We start from the raw sequence: 26109 nt of genomic DNA, 5'->3' as shown, positions 1-26109 counted from the left end.
GGGATTTTTTTTAAAGTTTCTTTTTATTTAACTTCCCCCCTCCTGTTCTCATCGATGGACAGTTGTTATTTAACTGCGCCTCTTTTGATTCGTTTCTCGGTGTTCTGCACTCGCAGAACCGTTTGCTTTTACCCACAACAAAAATGGTTTCCAACCATCCCCTGGTATCCCACGTATCATTAGCAAACGTGAGCCCCCAGCTACTTCCTGGTCGGCTTTCGTGCCCTCAAGAAAGATGGCTCATGCGCTTCCAGTTCAGGAGCTGCAGCTGCCAGTGTTTTCTGCTTCAGCTGTGTGAGTATCAGAACCACAAGCTAATCAGGGTCTGCGCCCTTTCCCCTTGCAGGCTGTCTCTGTGGGGTGGTGTCTGAGGATTACATGCTGCTTTAATGGGGTCAGGTGGGGTGCTGCATGGGGGTGCCAGTGGATTTGGGGCGATGTGAAGGTTTGGGAGATAATATATTTTATTGGACCGGCTTCTGTTGGTGAGAGAGACAACCTTTTGCGCTTATAGGGACAGAGCTCTTCTTCAGGTCTGGGAAAGGGACTCCCTCCCGGCCTCGCAGCTAAACGCAAGGTGGAACAGATTGCATATTGTAAGGGGCCATGCAGAATAGAGTGGCCCGTTAACACCTCTCCATTCAGCTTTGTCCTGGGGGTTGGGGGGGCAAGGAGTTGGGGAATCTGAGGGTGCTAGTGAGTGGCCAGCGGCTGCAGCAGGGTGTTAGCTAGAGGCTGGGGGATGTCACTGTGTGGTTGGGGATGGGAGGCTGAGGGGGGGGGGTGTCCGTGTGTGGCTGGGGACGGGTCTGGTAGAGCAGCACTGGGGCACGCCGGAGGAATGGGTGGCTAAAGAGGGAAGGGTTGCCCTGCCCGTGAGGAGCTGTTAGCGAGCGCTTTTCAAGGAGCATGTGGGAGCGATTGGCAGTTAGTAGGGTCTGGGTGCTGTTCACCTGCCTTCTGACAACCCATCAGCCCTGCTGCCCCCAGACTGTCACAGCTTCTTCTTGCAGCCAGGAGGCAGACAGACCTCTCCTAAGGGCCCCCAGCCAGCACGCAGTCACACCAAGTAGTGCCGGGGGCCCTGATCCTACGAGCCCATCTGCATGCATAGACCAGTGCAGGCGCAGGGTCCCTGCTACCTGCTTTCAGGACTGGGGCTGTGGTGACTTGTCCCATGCAAAACCACACTCTTGAATGTTCCTAGAGCCTCTGCTTTGCAGAAGCTGGGAATGGGCAACAGGGGATGGATCACTTGATGATTCCCTGTTCTGTTCACTCCCTCTGGGGCACCTGGCATTGGCCACTCTCGGAAGACAGGAACTGGGCTGGATGGACCTTTGGTCTGACCCACTATGGCTGTTCTTATCCCTCCTCCGCCCTGGCTGTGCCAGAAAGCCAGGCTTTGTAAATAACAGTGTGGGGCTGGCCCCACAGTGGAGCCCTGCTTGGAACCAATGGCTTGATATGAAGGCCTTTTTGCTCACTTTTGGTGTCCCTTGTTACCTTTCCCTGGGAGCTCGTCTCTGTTTTGCTTTTATTATAAGCAGTCGAGCCCTTAAACTGAAAATTAACGTTAAAAAACAAAGCTGGGGAAAGCATCTGTCAAAATACAGCCACTGGCTTACATTCAGCGCTGGAGGACTGATAAATAATGGAGCTGGGCCAAACATTTCAACCTTTTTCCCTCACAAAAAACGGACCGGGTTTCATACATTTTAGAAAAATGTTTGTTTTACTGGCCCTAACAAATACTAATCGCATAGACTGATCCCATCATAATATTTACAAGGCATTCCCTTCCAGCTCACTTACCCCTGGGCTAGCCGTAAATTATGTTAATGATTAAAGGGGTGGGTAGGTCTTTAATTTGACTTGCTTGTTTCAGTGTTACAAGGAGACAGCCCCCATGGGGGGCAGGGAAATGCTCTGAATCAAAGTGTGTGTGAGTGCAGACAGGGCAGGGGTAAGCACTACTGGGAAAGTCAGACCTCTGAGGATGGGAGGATCTAGAGTAGGGGTGATCTGAAACTCTGCCAACTGTGCAGGCCACACTCAGCAAGTTATTAAAATAGAAATAGCCAAAGATAAGCCATGTTGGTAATGACCTACATTTATTTTACACTTCTCCAGAGCCTCTTAAATGCTTCCAAGTGGTTAAACACCTGTACACAAGGTTTTGCTGGATTGCTGCACAGGAGTCTGGATTGTGGACTAACTCCCCCACGTGGACCCTGCTGCTGCATGCTAAATGTTCTTTAGTTTGTGTTGATGTTGCCCTGTTTTTATCATGCTGCCTTCCTCTTCTGAGACCCACTCTCCCTTAGTTTAATCAATGGCTAAATGCTGAAACCAAAATTCTGTTGTGTGATGATGAAGAGCATGACCAGATGAGCTCTTTGGAGTTTGCTTTCTTTTGGGTTTTCATGCTACAGAATAGCATTTGGACACAAATCAGGTGTCAAGAATTAAAACACCAGTTGGAGAACACTTCAGCCTCCCTGGTCATTCAATTACAGACCTAGAAGTCTCAATACTCCAACAAAAAAAACTTTAAACAGGCTCCAACGAAAAACTACTGAACTGGAATTAATTTGCAAACTGGACACCATTAAATTAGGCTTGAATAAAGACTGGGAGTGGATGGGTCATTACATAAAGTAAAACTATTTCCCCATGCTAATGTTTTCCCCTACTGTTACTCACACCTTCTTGTGAACTGTTGGAAATGGGCCATCCTGATTATACAAAAGTTTTTTTTTTCCTCCTGATAATAGCCCACCTTAATTGGTTAGTCTCATTATAGTTGGTATGGCAACACCCATTTTTTCACGTTCTATGTGTGTGTGTGTATATATATCTTCCTACTGTATTTACCACTGCATGCATCAGATGAAATGGGTTTTAGCCTATGAAAGCTTATGCCCAGATAAACTTCTGAGTCTCTAAGATGCCACAAGTACTCCTCGTTTTTTTCGCTGATACAGACTAACACAGCTGCTACTCTGAAATTTGGATCTCGGTAACAGTTGTGTCTTCACTGCAGTGGGGCCATGGAGGGAGATGAAACCGCATTGAGCCACCCCTCAGAGGACAGCAGCATACTGGACCTTCCCTCTGCTTATGATATAACAAGCTTCCTGCCAGAACACAGCACTGGGACCAGTGACGAGCCTTGTAGTTCTGTGGATACTTTTGCTTCATCAGCATGCTTAGGTAAAGACTAAACTAACGATGAATGTAAATATTCCCACTCTCTCTCTCACACACGCACTTTAGACATAGACATGTCGGGTCAATATTTATTGCTTCAGGCAGAACGTTGTTTGAATAGGCAGCAAGCAGCTTGCTGAAGTTCAAAGCAAGTGCATCTGTCTTAGTGCAAAGGGTGGCTTATTGGAAGTGCAGTATGGTTCTGTGCTTCCTAGTAAATATAACGTGTGCTGTGGATTTCCGATACATGTGAGAGCAGTCGAGAGGGTTGCTGCTTTCTGGTGTCACTGCTCATGGAGGAGGGAGTTACCTGAAGCCAACTAACAGAAACAATCCTAAAGCACTGGTAGGCATCAGGAAAAACATTGCTTTGTACAATTACAACCAGCAAGGAAACATCTACTCTGCAAATCCTTCTACCTTCCTTTCCCCCATCTGCAACATGTCCTCAATATACCAATGCAGGACAAGTGTTCTGTTTATAAAAGGTTATAGAAATAGGCAAGTGAAAGTCTGGTTGTGCTGCATTCCTTGTGGATTAGTAATAAGCTTGCTGTAGGATCCAATTATGCTCAGCAACTAGGAGACAATGGTTAACTTTCTTGCCTTGTTTTGTTTCTTAGAGGGGGGATTTCTGCAAAAATGATCAAGAAAGTAAGCTTTGGGCCAGTTCCCACTTTCTAAGCTGCACTGTTGTATCTATCCACAAGGGAGATGAACTGAGGTTGTAACAACAACTTTAATTCTGGTATTTTCTAATTTTTGAGAATGTGACTTTACAACCTGAAAGTTCATTTAATGTAACTGTTATGGATGTGATATGTGTACAGGTATTGTTCTGCATGTACTTTCTGAGAGCGACTCTGGCCAGTTTCCACTACCTTCATGTGTTTGTAGGGATGAATTATTCTACAGTGGTCGGAGTGCCTTTGAGAGGGTGCATTAAAATACAATATTAATATAGTTATTGTAGGTGTCAGTAGGTGGCTCTGTTACACACAGTCTTCTAAGTTCTTAACGGGCTCAAATGTTCAGTCATGAGAAGAAAGGTTTTGTGGTGGTTTTGGTTATACAAGATTATGAGATTGGAGCTATGTGAGCAGCAGGAGAATTTGCTCTCTGCCTGGGGCTCTGATTACTTTCAGCTCTTGAACCCTGGTTGAAAATTCTGTCAAAGCTGTTTTTCAATGGGAAATTGGGTTTTGGCCTAAATTAAGTTTTCTACAAAAAGTGTGAGCTTTCCACAGAAAATTTAGACTTTTCATTAAAAAAACCCCAAATATCCAAAAGCCAAAAAAGTTTTGATTTTGGCTGAACATTTTTATTTTGAAATAGTGCTGTTGTGCCTTAATGGGAGTTGGTTGTACTTTTTGGGTATGTAATGTCCCATTCGCCTCTATGTGCCAGGCTCCCCAAGGGACTAAATGTCTCATAATGCACTGTGGCTGTGTGATTGCTGTGATGCACTGTGGTATCTCAGCAAGGGACAATGCGGTGCATCATGGGAGATGTAGTCCAGCCAAGGAGCCCAAGCCCATAAAGAAGAATGGTGTTATGAGGTACCTGAATTATGACTACCATGAGGCAGCATGGCAACATTTCTGAATCAAAATTTTCAGTTTTCTCTTTATTATTTGGCTGAGAATTTTTGGTTTTCAGTTTTCTTGCTGAAAAGTTGGAATTTTCCACAGGGGAAAAAAACAACAAACCCATTTTTTGACCCACATAGACTATCCCCAGATTCTCCTCACTGATTTCTCTACCACTGCGAATCCAACTTGCCAGCCCCTGTCAATTGCTATGTTATGGCGGAGGGGGAGCACTGATGTTAGAACAACATGCTGGTGTCAGAAGAATGGGCAGTCGTATGTTACATCATGTGATCCAGCCTGACATTATTGATTCATGTGATCCAAGATCCTGCCCCCCACACACACCCATCCCCTCTGACTTAAAAGTTTATGAGGAGAAGTTTGTGACGGGGGAATCACTTATGAACTAAGTGTTGCTACTATGTTGTGAATTTTGTTTGATTTAAGACCCACTAGTACAGTATTTCTTTGTGCGCGGCTTTTGCTGCTGCTGTCATCATCATCAGTGACTGCATAGACAGTGCATTGGACATGGGGCAAAGCTGGATATGGTTGTATTCAGCCTTCGCTCCTTTCTGGAATTTTGAATCCAAACTGCATTGAACCCACCACTTTCATCACCTATTCAGTCCTGATTCACTGAGGATTAAGAAGGTTTGTGGCAGTTGTATTAAAAAGCCTGGCTTAAAATAAAACTAGGTGAGGTTGGGAAGTCATTTGCAAAGAGGTTTGCACATATTGTTTTAAAAGAAAAAAATATTTCTTCTGTTTGCAGGCAAAGCTAGCAAAACCCCTGTGAAATTTCTGTTCATTCTGGAGATTTAAATAGTTAAAAGGAGGTGTTTAACTCCTCTTCCTCATGTTCGCTGACACAAGATACACCTCTATCTCAATATAACACTGTCCTCGGGAACCAAAAAATCTTACCATGTGTACAAGGATTAGCCGGGGCTCAACCCTCTCCAGGGCAGCGGGGAACCACACCGGCTCCCTACGCACAGTTGATGTTGGGGAATTAGTCTGGCTGCGGGGTCTCCCTCGGCAGCCCTTGTTGTAACAGGACCAAATACGGTAAGTCTAGGCCCTGGGTTGGGGGGGGCCACACTGGGTCAAGTGCTCAGGCTGTCGGGCTGGAGCTGAGCACTGGCACTACAAACAGTAGCAATAAGCCCAGGCCCTAGGTGAGGGCAGGGCAACAAATGCTGAGTTGGGAGCTCAGGCCCTCAGACAGGGCTGAGCAGTAAGTACAAATGGTTGGGAGCCCAGGCCCTGGGTCAGGGTGGGGCAACAAGGAGTCAAGGGCTCAGGCCCTCAGGAAGGGCTGAGCAGTAGCGATAGGCCCCAGCCTCCTCAGGCCGGGAGAGGGGGAGCCTGTCACCCGAGGAGTGGGTGGCAGGGGGGACGCAGGCCCTCCCACTGCACTGCATCCCAGCCCAGGGCCCTGGCAGCGGCAGAAGACCCGCTGTTGTCAGTGGGGATCCTGGCTGCAACACACCGACGTCGGCTCTGGGTGTGCTGCAGCCAGACTAGGGTTGGCTGCCCCCAGGCTACTTCCAGACTCCCCCTCGGGTAGTACCTGGGTCAGAGTGTTGTCCTCTGGAGGGGTCCAGCACCATAGGTTCCTCTGGGTAGTGGGTGAACGGCAGGCCCGGCAGCTCCTCCGGGGAGCGAGCGCAGGGCAGGCCCGGCCAGCCGCCTTGGCCTGTGGGGTTTTCCCAGTCGCGGGTTAGGCTGGAGACATCTGGTCTCTCCAGTGGCTGGGGCCTTAGTGAGCTCTGAGGGTCGGCCTTTATACCACCAGGTCGCCGCCTGACCCTCTAAGGGGCGGGCTCAGAGCTCCCTAGCTCCGCCCACTCCAGCCTCCGGACTGGCTCTTCCCCTCCGGGGCAGCAGGGAGCCACACCGGCTCACTACACAGCGTTATAGGTGAAACTGCGTTATATCGAACTTGCTTTGATCCACTAGAGTGTGCACCCCCCCCCTCGGAGCACTGCTTTACCCCATTGTATCCAAATTCCTGTTATATCAGGTGGTGTTATATTGTGGTAGAGGTGTACTTGCCTAAGGGCTAAGCAAACTACCATGGATTGTAATGTTTAGACATCAGCACCCCTACTGGTTTCTCACTATATTGCATAGACAGAGGATAAGCACCCAATGAACCTAGCCTACTGTGGTGTTACTAGCTTATGAGGCCTGGGCAGTTTCCTTCAGTTTCCAGTCTGACAATTCCAGGATTGTGTCTTAAGTAAAATAGCATTCATCTGTGATAGGGATTCCAGCCATTGCTGTGTTTTGTCTGTTGAGAGTAGGAGCACTGGAGGAGGCTACGTGACCTAGTGGTTATAGTAGATTTGTCCAGTTGATATTCCTGTTCTAATCTGAGATTTGATTAATTTCAGATCTTGATAATTGTAAAGTGTCCACTTGTGCATCATAATGTTGTAATGTATTTCCTTGTTGCTAGTGAAAATATGCCAAATGAATCTCTCTCTCTGCTTTAGTAGAGGAATTCCTCTGACAATGTGATAGGCTGGGGTGTGTTTGTTTTAGACAAACAATGTGTCACAGGTTTTCTGTGAGCCTTTACAGGTGTATCCACAAGTGCTGGGATTTGTGGGCAGTCCCTGGGTGTGTGTATTGTAAGCTATTTGCTCAGGTCCTATTCTTCTCCAGCAAGGATTGGTGCTATTTGAGTTAATTGTGTTGGTGATTAATGTTGGGGTGTGGGAGGAACCTGTGATTACTCTGCAGTTCCTAGACTGGTTTGAGGAGCAAGGAGTTTACAGCTATTCAGCCAGCTATAACACATGAAAAAACAAAGACAAACTGCTCAAGCATGAAACTTCATGTTGTGTTTTATGGCAGTAGAAGACAGATCCTGCATTTTTGTTCATCTACAGCACCCGTTGACTTCAGTGGGCACTTTGGGTTTTGCAAAGAATGAAAGATCAGGCCCCAGATTCTTCTTCTTTTGTTCACATTACAATTGCACTTAGAAGGCCTGACTAGAGCCAAACTGTGCTGGACCCTGACGACGCATAATAAGACAGCCCTGATCCGAAGAACTGGCAATCTAAACAAATACTTACTTGAGGGTAATTTTCTATACAGTTGCTTCTATATAAAACAATGCTGCTCCAAATATCTGAGTGCCTGCTGTATGGAAGAGCATCAACATTTTACATGCACATTCGCCTATGCACATCTATAAAATCATTAACGTCTTTTATTTTAAAAGGAGACATCTGCTTTCTAATCTAGGTGGTTTAAGCTTACATAAATCCTTTGTAAGTCAGCCCTGCAAAAAAACAACCCATGGCAGCAAGTCTCAGAGCCCGAGTCAACAGACTTGAGCTATATACATTTGCAGCACAACGGGGCTAAAAATAGCAGTACAGATGTTCCCGCTTAGCCTGGAGCCCAGGGTCTGAGACCAACCCCCTCGCTGGGTTTCATAACCTGGGGTCCAGCCCAAGCAGGAATGTCTACACTGCTATTTTCAGCCCTGAATCGGGATTTGTTTGGTTGGCTTTTTTGCAATGTAGTCGTACTCTCAGTCATCTTGGCTGCAGAAAACATAACTGCACTGAAAACCAAACCCTACGTCTAAGGGGAACTTTCTTAGAGAATTAAATCATACCAAAGAATCTTAAGAGTTACAATCCGAGCTCTTGTTTCCTCCTCTCATGAACTAGTGAAAAGTGTTCCAGTGACTTATGATTAATTTATTTGTATTGCAAAGGCACCTAGGGGCCCCAGTCATAGACCATGACCCCACTGTGTTAGGTGCTGTACAAAGACAGAACAAAAAAATGGTCCCAGCCCCAGTGAGCTTACAATCTAAGTCTAGACAATATTTGGTCCTGCCATGACGGCAGGGGACTGGACTCGATGACCTCTTGAGGTCCCTTCCAGTCCTAGAGTCTATGAATCTATGAGATGAGACAACAGATGGACACAGCCAGAGAAATGGGGGAGTGGAAGGAAACAATTGGTCAGCATAATAAGCCGTGGTAGGACGCCAGCTTGTATGATTGAAGTTAAGAGCAGCGATTTGCTCTAACCTGTTCTATAAAGTGTTTTTACTTGGAAACCGGCTCCTATGGTTTAGGCAGTGGGAATGACAGGTAATTCTTCGAACTCTGTTTTAAATGCCATTTGTAGTTGGACAAGGACAATGGTCTCGCTCGCTAAATGTTAATTTTTCGGCACACAGCAGTACAGCCAGCAGGAGTCACTGTCTCTCAGAACACAATTTTCTTAGTGGAGATGTAGATGGAGACAAAGTAATATTTTTCTGGCATTCCTCCTGTCCTGGATTGATATTGACCAGAAAGCATGTCATCAAGCCGTCAGGCATCCCGAATAAAGATTTATGCATCCTTAGTGTAACCTAGGAACAATTAAAAGTGTGTATAACATAGGGAGGATATATCATTTTGTTGGAAGGGAAATGTAGTTGGGTGACTCCATTAGACTGTTGAATTAGCAAAACAGTGCTTCCATCGCATGGAAACGTTAATAAACACTACATGTACGCGTGAATGAGCGTTCTCCTGCTGTAAGAACGATACAGCATATCCAGCAGTAAGCTGAATTTTGTAATGAAGTAAAAGGGACATTGGTAGGTCAGAAAGAGCATATTTAAACACACACTCAAAATTTCCTTGTTTATACAGCAATGGGCCTTAGGATAGTAAAGCTGATGAAAATTGTGCTTTGCATCTTTTTTGCTTTTTTAAAAATATTTCTGCTTGGTTTAGAAAATAGAACCAAATGACTGTGTTTATAACATTCCTAATCTGCATTCTTCACATCCTAGCACAACATTGCAGGGTTTGGGATACTGGCTCTGTTGGGGACTGTGTTAAATCCAGGCAAATTGTTTTATCATTTCAAGTTTTTAAAAAGGTCTTAAAATATTTAAACTCGTATTTCGATTTTGCTGAGGTTTTTTCAACAAAACCTATATTCTATTCCTTTATTTGCTGCTGTTGTCTGCATTATGGTAGCATCCAGCATGCACTAGGTGCTGTCCAGACACAGAGGAAGACGTGGATCTCGCCCTTAAGAGCCCTGCAGCCTTAAAAAATAAAGGGTGTGAGGAAGGGGATACAGCATCCAAGCCAAGGATCATGGGGAAAGTTGCCTCCTCTCTAAGGCTAAGATTTTGTCATGGCTATTTTTAGTAAAAGTCACGGACAGGTCACGGGCAATAAAGAAAAATTCATGGAAGCCCGTGACCTGTCCCTGACTTTTATTAAAAATATCTGTGATAATGGGAAGGGAGTAGGCAGCTACAGGGTGGCTGGGAGCTCTGGGGCCCCCACCACCCATGGGGGCTCAGAGCTCCAGAGTCCCCCTGCCTCCAGCAATGGAGTGGAGCTGCAGGGTCCCCCTGCCTCCTTCTTAGTGGTAGGGAGCTGTGGGAATCCCCCTGCCACCACTGCAGTGGGGAGCTGCAGGGCTCCCCCTGCCGCCCACGGTGGCCAGCAGCTGCAGGGGTCTCCCTGCTCCCCCATGTCAGTGGTGGCTGGGGAGCTGCGGGGTACCCTCCCTACCTGCGGTGGCTGGGAACTGTGGGGTACCCTACTGCCCATGCTGGCTGAGAGCTTGGGGGTCTGCTGCCCCAGGTGATGGGGGTACCTTTGCAGCTCCCTGCTGCTGGAGGTGGCAGGACCCTGCAGCTCCCAGCCACCAGGGCTGAAGTCACAGAGGTCTTTGGAAGTCGTGGATTCCGTGACTTCTGCGACCTCAGTGACAAAACTGTAGCCTTACTCATCTCTAATTCATTCTATGGAAGGTTTATGAAAATTGTTACAAGTGATGACTTTGGAGGGGTGGGGTGGGTAGGTGAGAAAAAGAGGAAAGGAAAGGAGACATTGTAGGGAAGAGATGATGTCAGTGGAGCAAGGGAGTAAGAGAGGAGGGAATTAGGAAGGGGAGGAAAAAGGGAGATGTTGGTGATGTGACCGGAGCAGAGGTCAGAGTCCAAAAGAGTCTTAAGGGCTGGATCATCATCTGGTTTAAATTTGGCTTCAAAGGAGCAGTGAAGTTGGACACCTGCTAAGGCTCTGGCCCCAGGCACAGATGCACCCTGTGATGTAAGGAGGCTGAGAATCTGAAAACTGTGCCTGGGAACAAGACCCTTCACAGGCTACCCCCGAAGCTTCCCTCCCTGCCCGCCCAGGGGATGTCTACACAGCCTGCGGCAGTCAGTCTCCAAGACCAGATCCACAGACTTGGGCTCATGTTACCACGCTGAAAATAGCTGTGTAGACAGCACTCTTCAGTTCCCTGCCTCTCGCTGCTCTGTTTTGCACTGGATACAATATTTTTTTAATTAGTATCTGAAATGAAACATGTCCGGATCGATGCATATTTATTCTGACTAGTCCCTGACTGTTCTGTTTACTGTTCTCTTTGCCTTTTAAGAGCCTCTTCCATCTTTTCCAGTAGAGCTATGTCATGTATGTGATGAGAAGAAATGCTTTTACATGCCGTAGTTTTTTCTTGTACTTGTGCTATGCATGCGTGCTGTTGTGGAATGTTGAACATTAAAGAAACAGGGTGTACTTTTAATATTGTCAAGCCATTTGGGGCAGTGCTAGCACTTGAGAGGCCACTCAGAAGTTCATGGCAATATAAAATTCAATGTATTTATTCTTTATTCTGTACATTAAAGAAAAACCCAGCTTGGTTACCTAACTACCAGGAGAAATGGAACTTCTAGAACACATTTTATTTAACTCGCTGCATTCATTAAGGAGGAAGTATAATGTCAAAGACCACAGGCTTTATATAAAAGCGCATTAGATGAGTCTGTACATACCCTGTAAGTCTAAAACAGGTTTTCTCCAGTCATGTTATCCACGCAGAGCCAAATTTTAGCTAAAATAGGAGGCCCACTTACATGCACGGTTGCCACAGTTCCATGCAGAGGTAAGATGTGCAAATGGGAATTTAGAAGCCTAAATGCCCGTGCATATGCACAATCATTGTTACTGTGTGCAAAGGTAGATGCACACTTGTGCTTGCAAAAATTACTAAAAAATAATAATCAAAATATCTGCCTGCCACGCACGTTCAGATGTTTGGCTTGATCGGGAAGGATTTATATACATACACTGTGTACTCTCTTTTTTTTCATAAGAGAACTCCTAGGAGTCCCACTGAAATAACCCAGTATCGGATGTTAGCGTTTAGAATATTAAGTAATAGTAGTTTGATATCTGCTGCCCTCTAGTGATCAATATTACTGACTTCTGATATATTAGAAATGTATCAAATGGAGGTACAATTAAACTTCAGGTAATGGTGGTAGTGGAGGAAAATTAGCATCTATTCATTTCTGTCACAAGCCCCAGGTCCTCAGCTGTTGCAAATCTGTGGAGCTCAACTGATTTCAGTGGAGCTGCATCAGTTTACTCCAACTGAAGATCCTGATCTGGAAATGTTGCCAAAGGAGACATGATTGTTCACTGCTTAGCTTATAGTGTGTAGTTTTCTACATAATGTTTCTGTCAAATGCCGGTGAAGTATTTTTGTGGTTTTTGGAATAGAGTTTTAGTCTGTGTCTACATTATAGCCATGTCAGCAGATCAAGTGAGAACAACAATGCTTTAGAACTGTGGTTTTCAACCTGTTGCCCATGGACCCCTGGAGTCCGCAGACTGTCCCTATGATTTCCAAAGGAGTCCCCATCTCCATTCAAAACTTTTTAGGGTTGAAAACCACTGCTATAGAGCTTGCTTTTGTTGTTTGAGCATAGACATGACTGTACCTACCCCTGAACTGGGCCAAGCCTTTGAATACGAAGAATGTCTAGTGATCAGCGCTGTTGTAAGGCCTTTCATTACTGGGATTTGCTGGTTTTTTATTTTTATTCTTATTTTTTGTCTGAAATTCTGGGTTTTGGAAAAGCCAGGATTTGGGTTTCACTGTTTCCCCTCCCTCCCCCTCCAGATTTTGTCTTTTTTGGTAATGGGGAATTTTTTACGGGCAAAGCAAATGGAGCTGTGCTGCAGAGGGTCAGCAGGGGGCTGTCTGGCTGAGGGGCAGCTTCTTTTTCCCCTTCTGAGCATAGCCCTATCCGCTTTCTCTGCACCATGGGGGTGAGACAGGAAAGGAGCCTTTTCCTGGCAGCCAAAACCGCCCAACTGCAGCAGCAGCAGGGCTGCAGGGAGAAGATGACTTCCTCCGCCGCAATATTGCGCGTTACATCCCCCTACCCCCTGAACCCACCCGCTGCATCCTAGAAGTACCAGGCAGTCCTTCCCCTTCGCCCCACCTGCTACCCTTCATTTTCTGTTTATTTTTTTTTCCACCCATTTTAAAAATTGAAGACTGCAATTGTAGATCCTTGTGTTGTTGTAAGTGAGTTCTCTGACACAGTCGTAGTGGAGCTGGGAGCATGGACTCTAATCTGGCAATTGCTATGTTCCATAGCAGTACAGACTGGATCAGACCCAAGGTCCATCTAGTCCAGGGGTCGGCAACCTTTCAGAAGTGCTGTGCCGAGTCTTCATTTATTCACTCTAATTTAAGGTTTTTGCATGCCAGTAATACATTTTAACGTTTTTAGAAGGCCTCTTTCTATAAGTCTATAATATATAACTAAACTATTGTTGTATGTAAAGTAAATAAGGTTTTTAAAATGTTTAAGAAAATAAAATTAAAAATTAAAATAAAATGCAGAGCCCCCCGGACCAGTGGCCAGGACCTGGGCAGTGTGAGTGCCACTGAAAATTGGCTCGCGTGCTGCCTTCGGCACCCGTGCCATAGGTTGCCTACCCCGATCTAGTCCATATTCTGTCTCTGACAGCGACCAGCATCTAATTCTTCAGATAAAAGTATAATCTGCCCCCCACATTAGGTCTCAGCCTGATCTCTGGCTTAAATTCTGAAGCATGAGAGTCAAAATTCCTTGAGAATTTTTAGAATAATTAGATCTCTGGCTATTCCTTACATCAGTGTTCGAGGTGGGTGTGTTAATCGTTTTCCAGGAAAAAGAAAATATTCACACAGCTGGGGTTTTTGTTTGTTTGTTTGTTTTTTGTTTTAAGATGAGTGTGTTGATTTTCAGGTTTCAGGCTTGATGTGAAATTGTGCTTCCAATTAATCATTATTATTTTTATTCCAAGTGCACTCACTCCATCCTCAACCAAATCATCCCTCAAGTACAATTAAAAAAAAATCTCCCTCTTCAAAGCTAGTTGGAGTGATTCTGAAATATTTCAAATCTTAATGCGGCACATACGCACCTTGGTACAATGGGCCGGATCCTCAGCTAGAGTAAATTAGCATTGCTATGATGAGATTAATGAAGCCACACGGGCTTCACAGCTATGGAAGCTCTGGCCAGTTGTGTTTTGTAGGTCTGTTAGCAAAGTGGTGCAATTGCATGAAATATTAAATGAAGTAGCAAAGCTAAATTATGGCTTATATAACATTAATACAAGTAAATTAAGCCGTGCGACACAGAAAACCTGAGATCACCAGCTAGATGAGGGGCTGCATGTCCCTGTAGCCATCTGTAATTAATTTTTCAAGAATGTGTTCTACAGAACATTCAACTGAAAATAAACCCAGAGAAAGAGAAGCAGATATCTTATTCTAGACGCATTCTAAGGAAGAAAGGTCGCCATGGATTGTTTTTAAAAATGAGAATGAGATTTAGAAAGAACGTGTTCCAAAGATTTTTCCTTGACTGTACTTACTCTTGACACTGGATCAGGCCCATGGAGCCCAGTCCAGTAAGGCTGCTGAGCACCCACAGTTCCCACTTAATGTCACTGGAGGTTGGGGGGGCTCGGTTCCTCCCAGGACTGGGCACTCGCTGCACACTGCATTCAAACCGCCTGTGTTCCCACTCCAGGAAAATGAATCGGTTTCCAAGTGCTAAACACAGACTTTATATTCTAGTGGCACAAGAGGACTGTGGCTAGATATATCTGCATAATTAATTTTTTGCACACTCCAAACTCGCACTGAAGCCAGTAAGAGTTTTGGATGCAACAGGAATGTGGGATCAGCCCCTTGGCCTCCTGCAGAGCGTTTCATTTGGCCTTTCATGGCTCTGATTTTCAAATACATATTTTGGGGCCAACGGTCTGCTCCAGTCGGGCCAGACTGTCACCTGCATTCTGCTCCTGTGCATGGGAGTAAATAGGTGTAAGAATCCCCTTTGTTCCTTGGCATGGATTCCGTACATTGTGGGCATCAACTCTTCTTTCCACACAGGGGTGAGAAGTGTGTGGAGCCTTTGCTCTGCCATCCTGTCGCAGCAGCCAGTGCAGTTGTGCTGCTCTGCTAAGGGAGGTAATCCAGGCCAGCTGCACAGCTGGCTCAGACTGTTCCCCTCCCATCCTGGAGGAAGGGGGAGCTAGGAACCAGACTGTTACTCCGAGTCACAATAGTCATTATTCCCAATAATGATATCATAGCCAATAAAATGAAAGCTTTTGATTTTGCATTCATAATTTCCTTTGGATGTGAAGAGAGGCGTGGCAGAGAATTCATACTCTAGAAGAGCATGTTTTGTGTATGTTTATAGTTAGATTGTAGCATTGGGATTACAAAAATCCAGTCATTGCAGTCCCGGTGCAAACTGTGCAATGTTGGAATTTCCATGGAACAGAAATTGTGGCTCCTGACCAGCTCCAATCTTAGCCCAGCTGCTGAATAATTGAAAGGTGAAATCCTCCTGTACTCTGCCTCTGAGCCCAGGGGCGAGGCTCACAGCCTGGTATGAAGATGAACTCGCAGTATACCCCCACCCCTGTAACTTAGCTTTATACCTTTCCATCCTCCATGCATGCCCCCGGCTCTGATTTTGAAAGGTGCCGTGTTTTTTACTGAGCTACAGCAGGGATTAACTACATTTACAGGCCTGCAGTTGTGCTGTGCTGCTGGAATTGTGCTATACAATTGTGCTATACAATGTCTGGCAGCTGCTTTCACAGAAAGACCTTCTGTCTCTTCCTCCTGTTTCTCCACCCCACAAAAAAGCATTACAAGATGGTGTCCCGGCGAGGACAGGTCCTTCAGTGGTTTCCTGGGGCTGATTCTTCACTCAGTGACACTGATGTTATACTGGTGCACACTGATTTCAGTTGAACTGCGACAGAACAGGTGACCCGGAATGGAGAATTGGGCCATTTACATCTTTGACGGTGTGTCTGTCACAACCATCCCCTTCCTGAGGATAGTTTTTGGGGGCTGCTAAATGGATGGTCAGTGATTTAAAAGAAGGTTGACTGACCCTTAGCAGCACATCATGCTAACGTAATTTGATCTCTCTGTGTGGGCCACAAGCTTGACTTCCCTTCTCCTGAGGGGAGAGGGGGCTGGATGAGAAGAGCCCACTAGAAAGGAGACTTTTGAGGTTGATCATGGGCTGTGGTCTAGCTGATAAGGTGTCTCTTTCCTCTCCTCGTGCTTTGTGCAGTTAGTCCCTGCCGCAGAGAGCTTCCAGTCTCTCTTTGGCTGAACAACACCTAGCAGAATGCGATCTTTGGGTGCTACTGGAATACTGATATCAGCACCTTGCACTTCTCTCTGATGAACTCTTTGGCCAATTTCTTAAAGCACTTTGTTGGCTCTTTATCAAGCCCTCGTTGGCCAGAGGAAAACTGATAGGATGTTGGGTTGGGAATAGGAGTAGTAAATACTCTAACATAACTCTCATGGTCTAGGTTAGTACAATGTAATGTTCACACTAGTTTTTAAGGATGTGACAAAGCCCTGGTTCAGATTCTGGTTGTATTTAGAATCAATGAATTGCGAGTCAGGCACTGACAGTTCAAAACTCTGCAACACATGGGCAGCTGAAAACGTGGGGACAGCGTGAAATAAATGGAATTTATCACCAGAATAAATAATATGGGGCAGAGGTTCTGTATTGGATGTACTATTCATTTCAATAATGAATTCAGTAAAACACAAACTTTAAAATTTAAATGAAGGTGACACAATTTCCAGCGTGTCCTAGAATCCAGGGGCCTTATTGAATCATTTAGATCTCACATATCATAAGAGCATATCTTGGGCCTCCATTGCTAAAGGATTTTTAGCAAAAGTCTTTTTGGTTTCACTGTATCCTGTCCACACCAGGTTGCATGGTGACTTTTCCTTACCAGCGTCAAAGAATTTTCCTTGGGGAGACTAGTAAATCTAGTCTTTTTTTTCTAGATAACGGTTTTAGGACTAATTTTGCTTTAGCAATCTACACACACTTCTGTTTCTGGGAGCTTCACTGATAAACTCATAATTTGCAACTAGTGAGCCAAATCTCCAGTTAGCGTGAGTCAGCATAGCTCCATTGATTAACAGGCTCTTGTACACTTAATTGATTTCAGCGGAGCAATGCTGGTTTACACCAGTTGTAATTCATGCACCATGGAATATGAAGGCGCTTGAGCTTCTTTCTGATTTCAATGCCAAAATTGGAAACACTGAACAGAATCTATGATTTGGGTCAAAGTAGCTCGTGAACATCCCAATGAGCTCAACGTTTGATTTTCTCTATTGGGCCATGATTGAGGACAGTGGAAGTACTTCCACTGACTTTGCTGAGCTTTGGATTAGGCATTTCTAAGGTCTTTAGAAACCCATAAGCTTGGAGATCTCTTACTACTAGGAACACTGTTGGTTGCTAGTGATGTAACTGACAGGGGAAAGAGTCCTTTAGTATGCCAACCACTGCAGATAGGATTCCATGTCTTAGCTGTTTTTCTTTTCTATAACTCTGCCTGTGGGGGGTCATTTTTGCTGCTATCTTTTTCCTTTCCCTGCAGAATTCCTTTCCTTTGCAGTTTTCATTGTCTTGTCTCCAACTCTATCCTTTTCTTCACACTTCATCGATTTTCCAAACACATCAACCTTCCTGTTATGGCTTCTGGGTAGTGTGGGAACTTCTACTAGAGGGCTCTCAAAACAGCATGTATCTATTTACATAATTTGCCAAAAAAATATACACTAGAAATCCTAGATGTAATTTGTCTCCAGCACTGTACTATTTTGTATTTATGCTGGATATCTGAGCCGATTCCCACGTTATCAACTATTATTTATTTTGTGTTTAAGGAAACGCCACAGTTTCATTCTCTTTGCTTTTAAAGATCTGCTGCACTGAATTAGGCATTTTCAACAAAACATGGGTTGTGTCTTATCTGAGTTTGCGACTGGTATTCAGTTCAGTTCTAGCCTTTGGTATATGCTGTTTGTCATATTTTCAAAAGTGGATCTGTTGCAGGTAGCTCTGGGTTATGACTATTTAGCTAGAGGCTATGAATTCTGAAATGGCAGAGTTAATATGTGAACAAAATCCTTTAATGCTGGGAAAAGGTCAAACAACCATAAAAGCAAGGTGGAGAAAGAAGAAAATCTATGAGATCACGATTAGTAGGGAGCGAAAGGATTAGTGAATGTCCCATAGTGGGAATTAATTGTCTCCATAAAGTGTCAAGATATAAAACTGCAGTTAGAATTCATTGAAAAAAAGAAAGTAAACCCTGTACAAACGCTCCTAGAAGCTTTTAGGATACGGTGTGGCCAAATCTCGTGATTTTGTTGTGACACTCACAGTGTGTGTGTGTGTGTATGAGAATTGTAGCTTTAATTTATTTTATATATACACTTCTACCCCGATATAACGCTGTCCTTGGGAGCCAAAAAATCTTACCGGGTTATAGGTGAAACCGCATTATATTGAACTTGCTTTGATCCGCTGGAGTGCGAAGCCCCGCCCTTCCCCGGAGCGCTGCTTTACCATGCTTTATCTGAATTCATGTTATATCGGGTTGCGTTATATTGAGGTAGAGGTGTATATACTTCTAGCCCTCAGGTTGCAAAGAAAAGCTGAAAAATGTGACTGTTAAAAAGGCTCAAAAACCAGAAGGCAAATACAAAGACCTCCAATTTATTATATTTAAAAACCCAAATCTCCTGATTTTTAGTGGATCTGCTCATGATTTTTTTGAATGCTTGAAGTTAACAACACAGAGGACATCTGCATATAATGCCAGGAGCTGGGGTACAGTAGATATGTATATATACTGCCAGATTTTCTACCCTGTAACAGGTGTACAGCACTGTCTGCCATTGGGTATGTTCTGGATCTTTTAATCTTATTTTGCATCATGGTATGGGTGCAACAGACCCTTCAGGCCATTTCTTCTTTATATTTATTTCACTTGTCACTCCAGCACCTCTCATTATAGCCTGTCTGTGTTTGTCCCACACAGTACAATTTCAGCACCCTAATATAATTTAGACTGCTGTGATTCCATTATGGTGATTGGTTTTAATGTGGCTGTGAGGCAATTTTGTACAAGTATATGCCAACATTAGTTTCTCTCTCCAGACCAGTGAGTGAGCACTGGCTGTCTGTGTAAGGAGGAATAAATACTGTAAATAAATGATGGAGAACATGACTTTGTTCAGTTCTTTATGGGCCGCTCTACCACCTCCAGAGCACTAGTGGAGATGGAAAGTAATAGGGAAGGAACATTAAAGCAGTTAAAGATGTTTGTTTACAGAAGATTGATGCATGAGTTTTCAGTATACGTAAAGTCCTCAGATCAGTACGCTCATGTCTCCTTGACCCGCCGTTGTTAGATATTACAGAAGGCAAAGGAGAACGTAAGAAAGCCTCAAGAATTTAGTATGCGTCTCCCAAGAGTTTGGTCTTATATCAGTGCCGTGCATGTATGATCATCCTTTTGTTCTGTGTTTGTCGAGTCCCTCGCACAACAGAGTACTGGTCCATGACAAGGACTCCTAGATGCTATCGCAACACAAATAATTAATGACAGTAAAATGCTGGGAGATTGCATTACTGTAGCTCTTCAGGTGCAACACCACCTCCTCACACTCAGCACAGAAATGGCCAAAAACGCAATCCCTGCCCTGGATCAGCATTAGAAACTGTTCCGTGGGTTACGCCATTTTGTAAATAGAATTCTTATTTCGTGTTTAGAGTAGGACGTTTCTACTGTAGTCCAGCTTTTTAGGCTCTATTTTAAATCTTTTGTTCCTTTTTCCTTTGCACTGCATTTCCACACTGCCCTTGTCCTTTTTTGTCTACGCTGAACATCCTGTGATTCTATTAATCTGAAGTAAAGGGTTGCAAATTTCCTCTTCTGATCGGTCCTGGCTAGCCTTTGAAGTATGGTAGATCCCAGAAGGGAACTTACCTCCGACAAAAGGAGCAGAGAATCAACTGAACTCAACGGGACTCTCTGCAGATGAAAGGACCAACCCACAGTGATCCCCTGTGCAGCATTGGGACCCTTGTCTGCAAGTTGTTTTTGTTTTTAAATCATTTTCATTGGATTATAAACTCCTCAGGGCAAGGCCTATATCCCTAGTTGGTTGATACGTGAATAAATAATAACTTAAGGCTATCGTTTGGCTTAGTAAATGTAGTTGATTCTGTTTCTTCTAGAGCATGACTCTAATAAGTTTTATCCAAAGGCAGTCCGGGTTATTATTGGTGTTTTGAACCATCTGGAGACTCTTCCAAGGTATGTGGCTTTCTTTCTAATTACGAGTCACAACAACCAGGCGTGGAAGCCCGAGTGCATGGATCCCCATAGCCTGGTGTATCTGGTAGGATAAGGTGCCATATTGTGGCTAGTCGCAGGTGGAAACAAGTGTATTTTTGCTGCCAGAACTACTTGCGCACCTGATAACAATGAGGAGGCCTAAAGGACCCCAAGGCTGAAGACCAAGTGAACTATCCTGGGGCAGATGCTCCCAAATTGTGATGGATTTTATAAAAGAGGCAAATCCTTTGAAGTGTTTTGTCTCCCTAGCAACATCATCTCAATCTCGCCTGGGTAGAGCTTTAGCCAGCAGCTCCTCATCCAAGTGCAGATGAATGGGAACCAAGAAAGCCATTTACTTCATGTGATTATACTCTGAAGGACAGGATGTTCTTGCAGGGAGACTTCTCTAAGAAATCCAATTGGTAACATGGCTCCTTATCCTTCAACAATATTGTTGCTTGAGGTAAAGAGTTCAAGCATCAATATAAAGGAGCTAGATGGGATGGAAACACAGAATTTGGGGAAGGGAAACAAGAAATTAAAATCGCTAGTACAATGTCCTATTGTAGAAGTTAAAAAACCTCAATAATAAAATGAATCAAAACTAATTAGATGATATTTACAAAACCAAGTAACTTAAGGAACAATTGCCAATGTTCCTTAGGTGCTGTCTACTTCTTTCATTTTTTTTCTGGTTATTAGTAAAAACAATGATTATAGGAAATATTTTCCATGTACATGGAGCATGGATAGAAGTTCCATCTCGATCAAGACCTTAGGTAGGATATACGTTGCTTTAGCTGAAATATATCCTCTCCTCTACAGCTACGTTACATTTTAGATGCTGATTTCCTATGTAACTTTTAACGTAATTGCTTTCCAACACTGATGTGTGACTGTTAGTAAATATTTTTCATGCATCTTCCATCCAGGCATCTAAAACATGCTTTACAAACATAGTGCCATAGTGTTCTCTGTGCACGTAGCTCCCAGCTAGGGGAAAGGGCTGGTGGAATTTCCATTGTACTCTTCTGCCAGCAAGGTGTTCAGAGGTATCAGAAAATTTGGTCCCCAGGCCCAGGTGTAGCCCAGGTTTGCTCTGTCCCCCTCTCATGGCAGGACCACAGGGAGGTTTCTGAATCTGCTACAGCGATTGAGCTCATAGATCTGGGTCTTTTAGCTCAGGCTGTACAGGCTCCTGCTTTTAGGTCCAGAGATTCCAGGATTCAATCCCCGTGGCTGATGACCCACCCAAAGGCATTGTGGTATTTGGAGATCCCCAAGGCTTGCAGAGGTACAGGGATGGACAGAGGTTCTGTTCTATGCTGCTTGGGGCTACAGTTCTGGCTGCTGGAGCTGGAAGTCTACTTCCAGGGGCTGGGGGCATTCTGCAGAAGGGAACCAGAGTAAGTTCACGCTGATGGGGTCAGATTTCCTATGGGACCAGAAGGGGGATGATGCTTTAAGAAGCATCCCATGAAGCCTGTAAGATTAGAAAAACGGGAGGTAAATGATGCCACAGAAGTGGCTTTCCCCCTCGTCCATTTCCCTTCCCCACCAAGCAGAGATCTGGCAGAGGGAGCAACTTGGCCCACTTGCGTAGTGCCTGTGCTGTTGGTGTGCCTGGAGTTTTACATGGGGTAATGCAGCCGTACAACGGGGACAGTGACCTGGGGAGGGCAGCTCCTGCTGGGGAGGAAGTTCCTTTCCTTGTGTGGATCTAGTGTTTGTAGGCCTCACCCTAGCACCCCCTCCCACCCCTCCTTTTGACAGGAAAGTCAACAAGAGTCACCTCCCTATATTCTTGCCATACTGCCCCCTTCTGATGTCCCAGTATAAACTGGGCTGGATTTTCATGTTAACGCTGCTACAGCCCAGAAGGTTTAAATGCAGATGTTAGTAATAGCACTGACTGTTTGAAACTAAAAACAGTTCATTACATGGAGTTTTTGGATGAATGGCTGAAGATGTAATAAGACCCAGGAAGGAAATAAGGCTGAGTGAGAATACGAGTTACAGCTAAGATTGCAAGGGTTTTTCCCTCTTGGAATTGCAGCATTTCCATCTCCGGCAGATCCAAGGCTGACTGCTGCCTTTGGCAGTTTGGAAGGGACAGTCCTTCCTTAAGTTCAGCTGAGACAGAGGAGCCTGCTTTGGTCTTGCATCTCAAGTATTCTCTCTCACCCAGTAAAGAAGGCCCTTTGGAAAATGTAGTCAAAGCAGTTAGTTTTTGTTCTCGTTCTGAGAGAGCCTGGCTTATTTCCTCCTATTCTCGTCTACGCTCTGTAGCTAAAGCTTGGTCTTTGTTCAAAGAGCCTTCAGGAACTTTTCTCTTACTCTAAAAGTTCTCTGAGATTTTCAAAGCCATCTAGGGGATTTAGAAGCATTTTCCATTAATTCCCATGGCAGATGTGTCTAAATCCCTCTATCACTTTAAAATGTCAGCCCTCCAAATCCGCCAAATTCTTCTTTGCACAAGTGACCTCACTCAGTACAAATTACAGTAAATCCTATATCAACAGGGGCTATGGAAGAAGGTAACTTTGTTCTAAAGAAAATACGATGGACCAAATTCTGCTCTCAGCCATACCAATCAGTGGAGTTACTTTGGATTTACATGAGTGTAAATGAGAGCAGAATTTGACCCATTAAGTGATTCAAATGCTTACAAAGTTGCTTTAGACACGTCTGTCCATTGGAGGTACAGTGAGCCAGAAAATGTCCCCTACGCCCCCCACCCCCCCTTGAAAATTTTTGTCTAAATTTTCCATTAATGTGTTTTGTGCAAAATTTAAAAAACTGATGGAGGGAGGCTGTCAGAGTGGACTCACCACTGGTGCACCCCTTGTGGCCGGGGGTAGCGTAGCAGGCTCTCCTTTTCCAGCAACCCCTGCTGACAGCTGCTCTATCCCTGCTGTGGTCTGCTGCTTCTCATGACTCCTCCTTCCAGCCAGGTCATATTTAGTCCCACTCTGTCTGGAGGAGACAAAGGGTCTAATAAACTAAAGTCACATCAACGTAACTCCTCACCCCGGTTTACTCTTCTCCAGACTCTTCCCCCTTCCCAGGCTCAGCAGAGTTGTCCTCTCACTTTGATGCAGAATAACGCCTCCCTGGAGCCCAAGCTCCAAAGTCAATAGTCGTTCTCCCCATCAGGGTGTTTCCTCACCACCTCTTCCAGTGGAACAGATGGGGGAACACAGGCCCTCCCGCTCCTGTGGGTTCTAGCAGAGGGAACCTGTAATGAGCATACAAGGGCTGTCTGTCCAGTCTCCCACCCCACTGCCACCTCCCTGGGCTTTTTCCTTCCTCAGCCTTCCCCTGGGCTTACTGCGCATCTGCATCCCTCGAGGCATTTCCTCCACTCTCTCGCACCAGAGAGTGCCTGTGTAACACCGACAGACCCCAGTGATCAGCTAGTGGGATTGAACCTGGGACCTCGGTAGCTTACTGCATTTTATCTCTCTCTCTAAGTGATCTCTGTGCCACTAGATGGGACAGAACACCACACTCAGGAGGTGTGTGGGTTACACCTGCAGAGTTCTTCCCCTCTCTTCCTGTAGCCGCCTTCTTATCTGGGCTTCCTCCCTTTATGCTAACCCCTTAGCTCCTCCCCCAGCTGGGACCTCTCTTCACTTGGGCCTGGCCCACCCCAACCAGCTCCCCTTTCAGTGCCAGTGTGGGGTTTACACCCCGTCACAGAGTCAATGTATCATAGTCCTCCCTGGCCTTGGTGTATCATGGGAGATGTAGGTTGGCTGGGGAACCTGGCCAATAGAGAATGGGGACATGAAGCAACTGAACTAGACCTCTCCTGCGGTGCTGCAGGAGCATATATCCACATTGGAATAGCTGTGTTTTTAGCCATTTGGATTTTTGACCCCTCTGTCAATAAAAACAACTTTCCACAGAACAAGTTTCCTCAAAACCCCATTTTCCATTGAAAAACTGTTTTGATGGGAAATTTTTGACCAGTTATTCGGGTTGGTCTAAGGTAGACTTCTGTGCTACTTACAGAATGCTTCATAAACGAACCACTTCTTCAGCATGTTCCACACATCTGACCGTACCCTCGAATCACTCTGGTGAGGCAGGTAAATAGTATCACCATTTTACAAATGGGGTGATTTAGGCTGTCACATGAACTACACTCTGCTCTGTCTCCTTGTATTTTCTTTTTCCTGGTAGACCATAGGGATTTTATTGAATGCAGGAATTGCCAGATCAGACCCAAGGCCCATCTAGTCCAGTATCCTAGTTTTTCTTTTGTTTTTTTCGTTCTAAAAAGAAAAAAAATAAACGCATGTGCTGAATCTCCGTGTTATTCAAGTAACCAAAGGAAACACCGTAGGAGTGTGAATGTTCACATTACATTGACATTCGTTCCTGGCATGCTGGTGGTGGATTCTTTCGTTAGTGTGTTAGGTGGCATTGCCTGGGGCTGCCAAGGTGTCATACGTTGTATACTTTTTGTATAATAAAGCTGCTTCCTGTAGCTTTGCATTATGTTCTTCTCTCAGTCTTGTGACAATGCAGATTCTACGGAAATGACCCAAAATGGGTTATATCAGTGCTGAGGAGCCAGCAAATTGTAAAACATAAAATTGCCAAGATAACCTTGCTGGATAAAATGGATGCTACCTTTTCCTGCAGCTTTTAAATTTGCATTAATATTTCAGTGTTTAAATTGTATCAGCTGGATCATTGAAAAGTAGCTTGTAAAGTTCTGTTAGAAATAGAACTAATTTTTAAGCCACAATATTGTGAAGGTGAAGAATGGCTGCTGTGGCGGCCCAGTGAAAAAGGGCAGTGGGTCTCAACCATGTGCATGCTTGAAGACCCCTCCTTTCCATACTGGGAACCCTCTGTTCTAGCTGGCCAGGACCCCTCTCCCATTTAGCGGCATGGGAAGGGGGAGCCCTGATACCTGTTTGTGATCCCTCCAGGTTGAGAACTCCTGAATAAGGAGTAACCTGACATAGGGTGATATTCAGTGCCAACTGGAGTCAATGGGGCTTGGCTCAGAGCCATGAAGCACTGATTGCACATTTTGGGTCCCATCCTGTAGTGATTCTGTTCTGAATAGTTCTTACTTGCACAAATGCTATTGAATTAGCAGGACTACTCACAGAGCAAGGGGTACTGGATCAGATCTCTATCAAATTCCTAGTCCCAAATATGTAATTGCAGCCAGACATCTCACTGTAAGTTGAACTGTGCTGTACACAGGGCCAGCTCTAACTTTTTTGCTGCCCCAAGCAAAAAAAAAAAAAAAAGAGGTGCTGCTCTGCCGAAACAACCCCCTGACCCCCATTCTGCCGAAACCACCCCCCCAGCGCCGCGCTGCCCTGCTGTAACAATCCTTCCCAAGCGCCACCCTGCCGCGCTGTAACAACCCTCCCCAGCACCGCCCTGCCCTGCTGAAACACCCCCCTGAGCGCTGCGCTGCCCCGCCGAAACATCTCCCTGAGCGCTGCCCCGCCTCGCCGTAACAACCCCCCCCAGCACTGCCCCGCTGCACTGTAACAACCCCCTCAGTGCCGCGCCGCCCCACTCTAACAACCCCCCCCGGAGCGCCACCCTGTCCCGCCATAACAGCCCCCCCTGAGCGCCGTGCCACCCCGCTCTAACAACCCCTCCGAGCGCTGCCCTGCCCCACTGAAACAAACAATCCCCGAGCGCCGCCTGGCCGAAACAAACAAACAAACAAACAACCTCAGGCGCCGCCCTGCCGAACCAAAAAAACCCCA

General features: G+C 45.2%; 1 protein-coding gene across 2 annotated transcripts in view; it reads left to right on the top strand.

Annotated features, from left to right (window-relative positions):
• The first annotated feature begins 209 nt into the window (after nt 1–209).
• SHLD1 (shieldin complex subunit 1) overlaps nt 210–26109 on the top strand; it is a 72438-nt gene continuing 46538 nt past the window's right edge. Inside the window, exons 1-2 of one of the 2 annotated variants that reach the window (XM_075064501.1) lie at nt 210–294; nt 2988–3216. In XM_075064501.1, the coding sequence (XP_074920602.1) occupies nt 3054–3216 (163 nt within the window). In that variant the 5' untranslated portion in view covers nt 210–294; nt 2988–3053. Of the gene's footprint in view, nt 324–2908; nt 3217–26109 lie in introns of both variants that reach the window. The other variant, XM_075064502.1, reaches the window with a different exon arrangement.

This window comes from Chelonoidis abingdonii, chromosome 3, assembly GCF_003597395.2.
Source record: "Chelonoidis abingdonii isolate Lonesome George chromosome 3, CheloAbing_2.0, whole genome shotgun sequence".
NCBI lineage: Eukaryota > Metazoa > Chordata > Testudines > Testudinidae > Chelonoidis > Chelonoidis abingdonii.
This window is presented reverse-complemented; position numbering and strand designations above follow the sequence as displayed.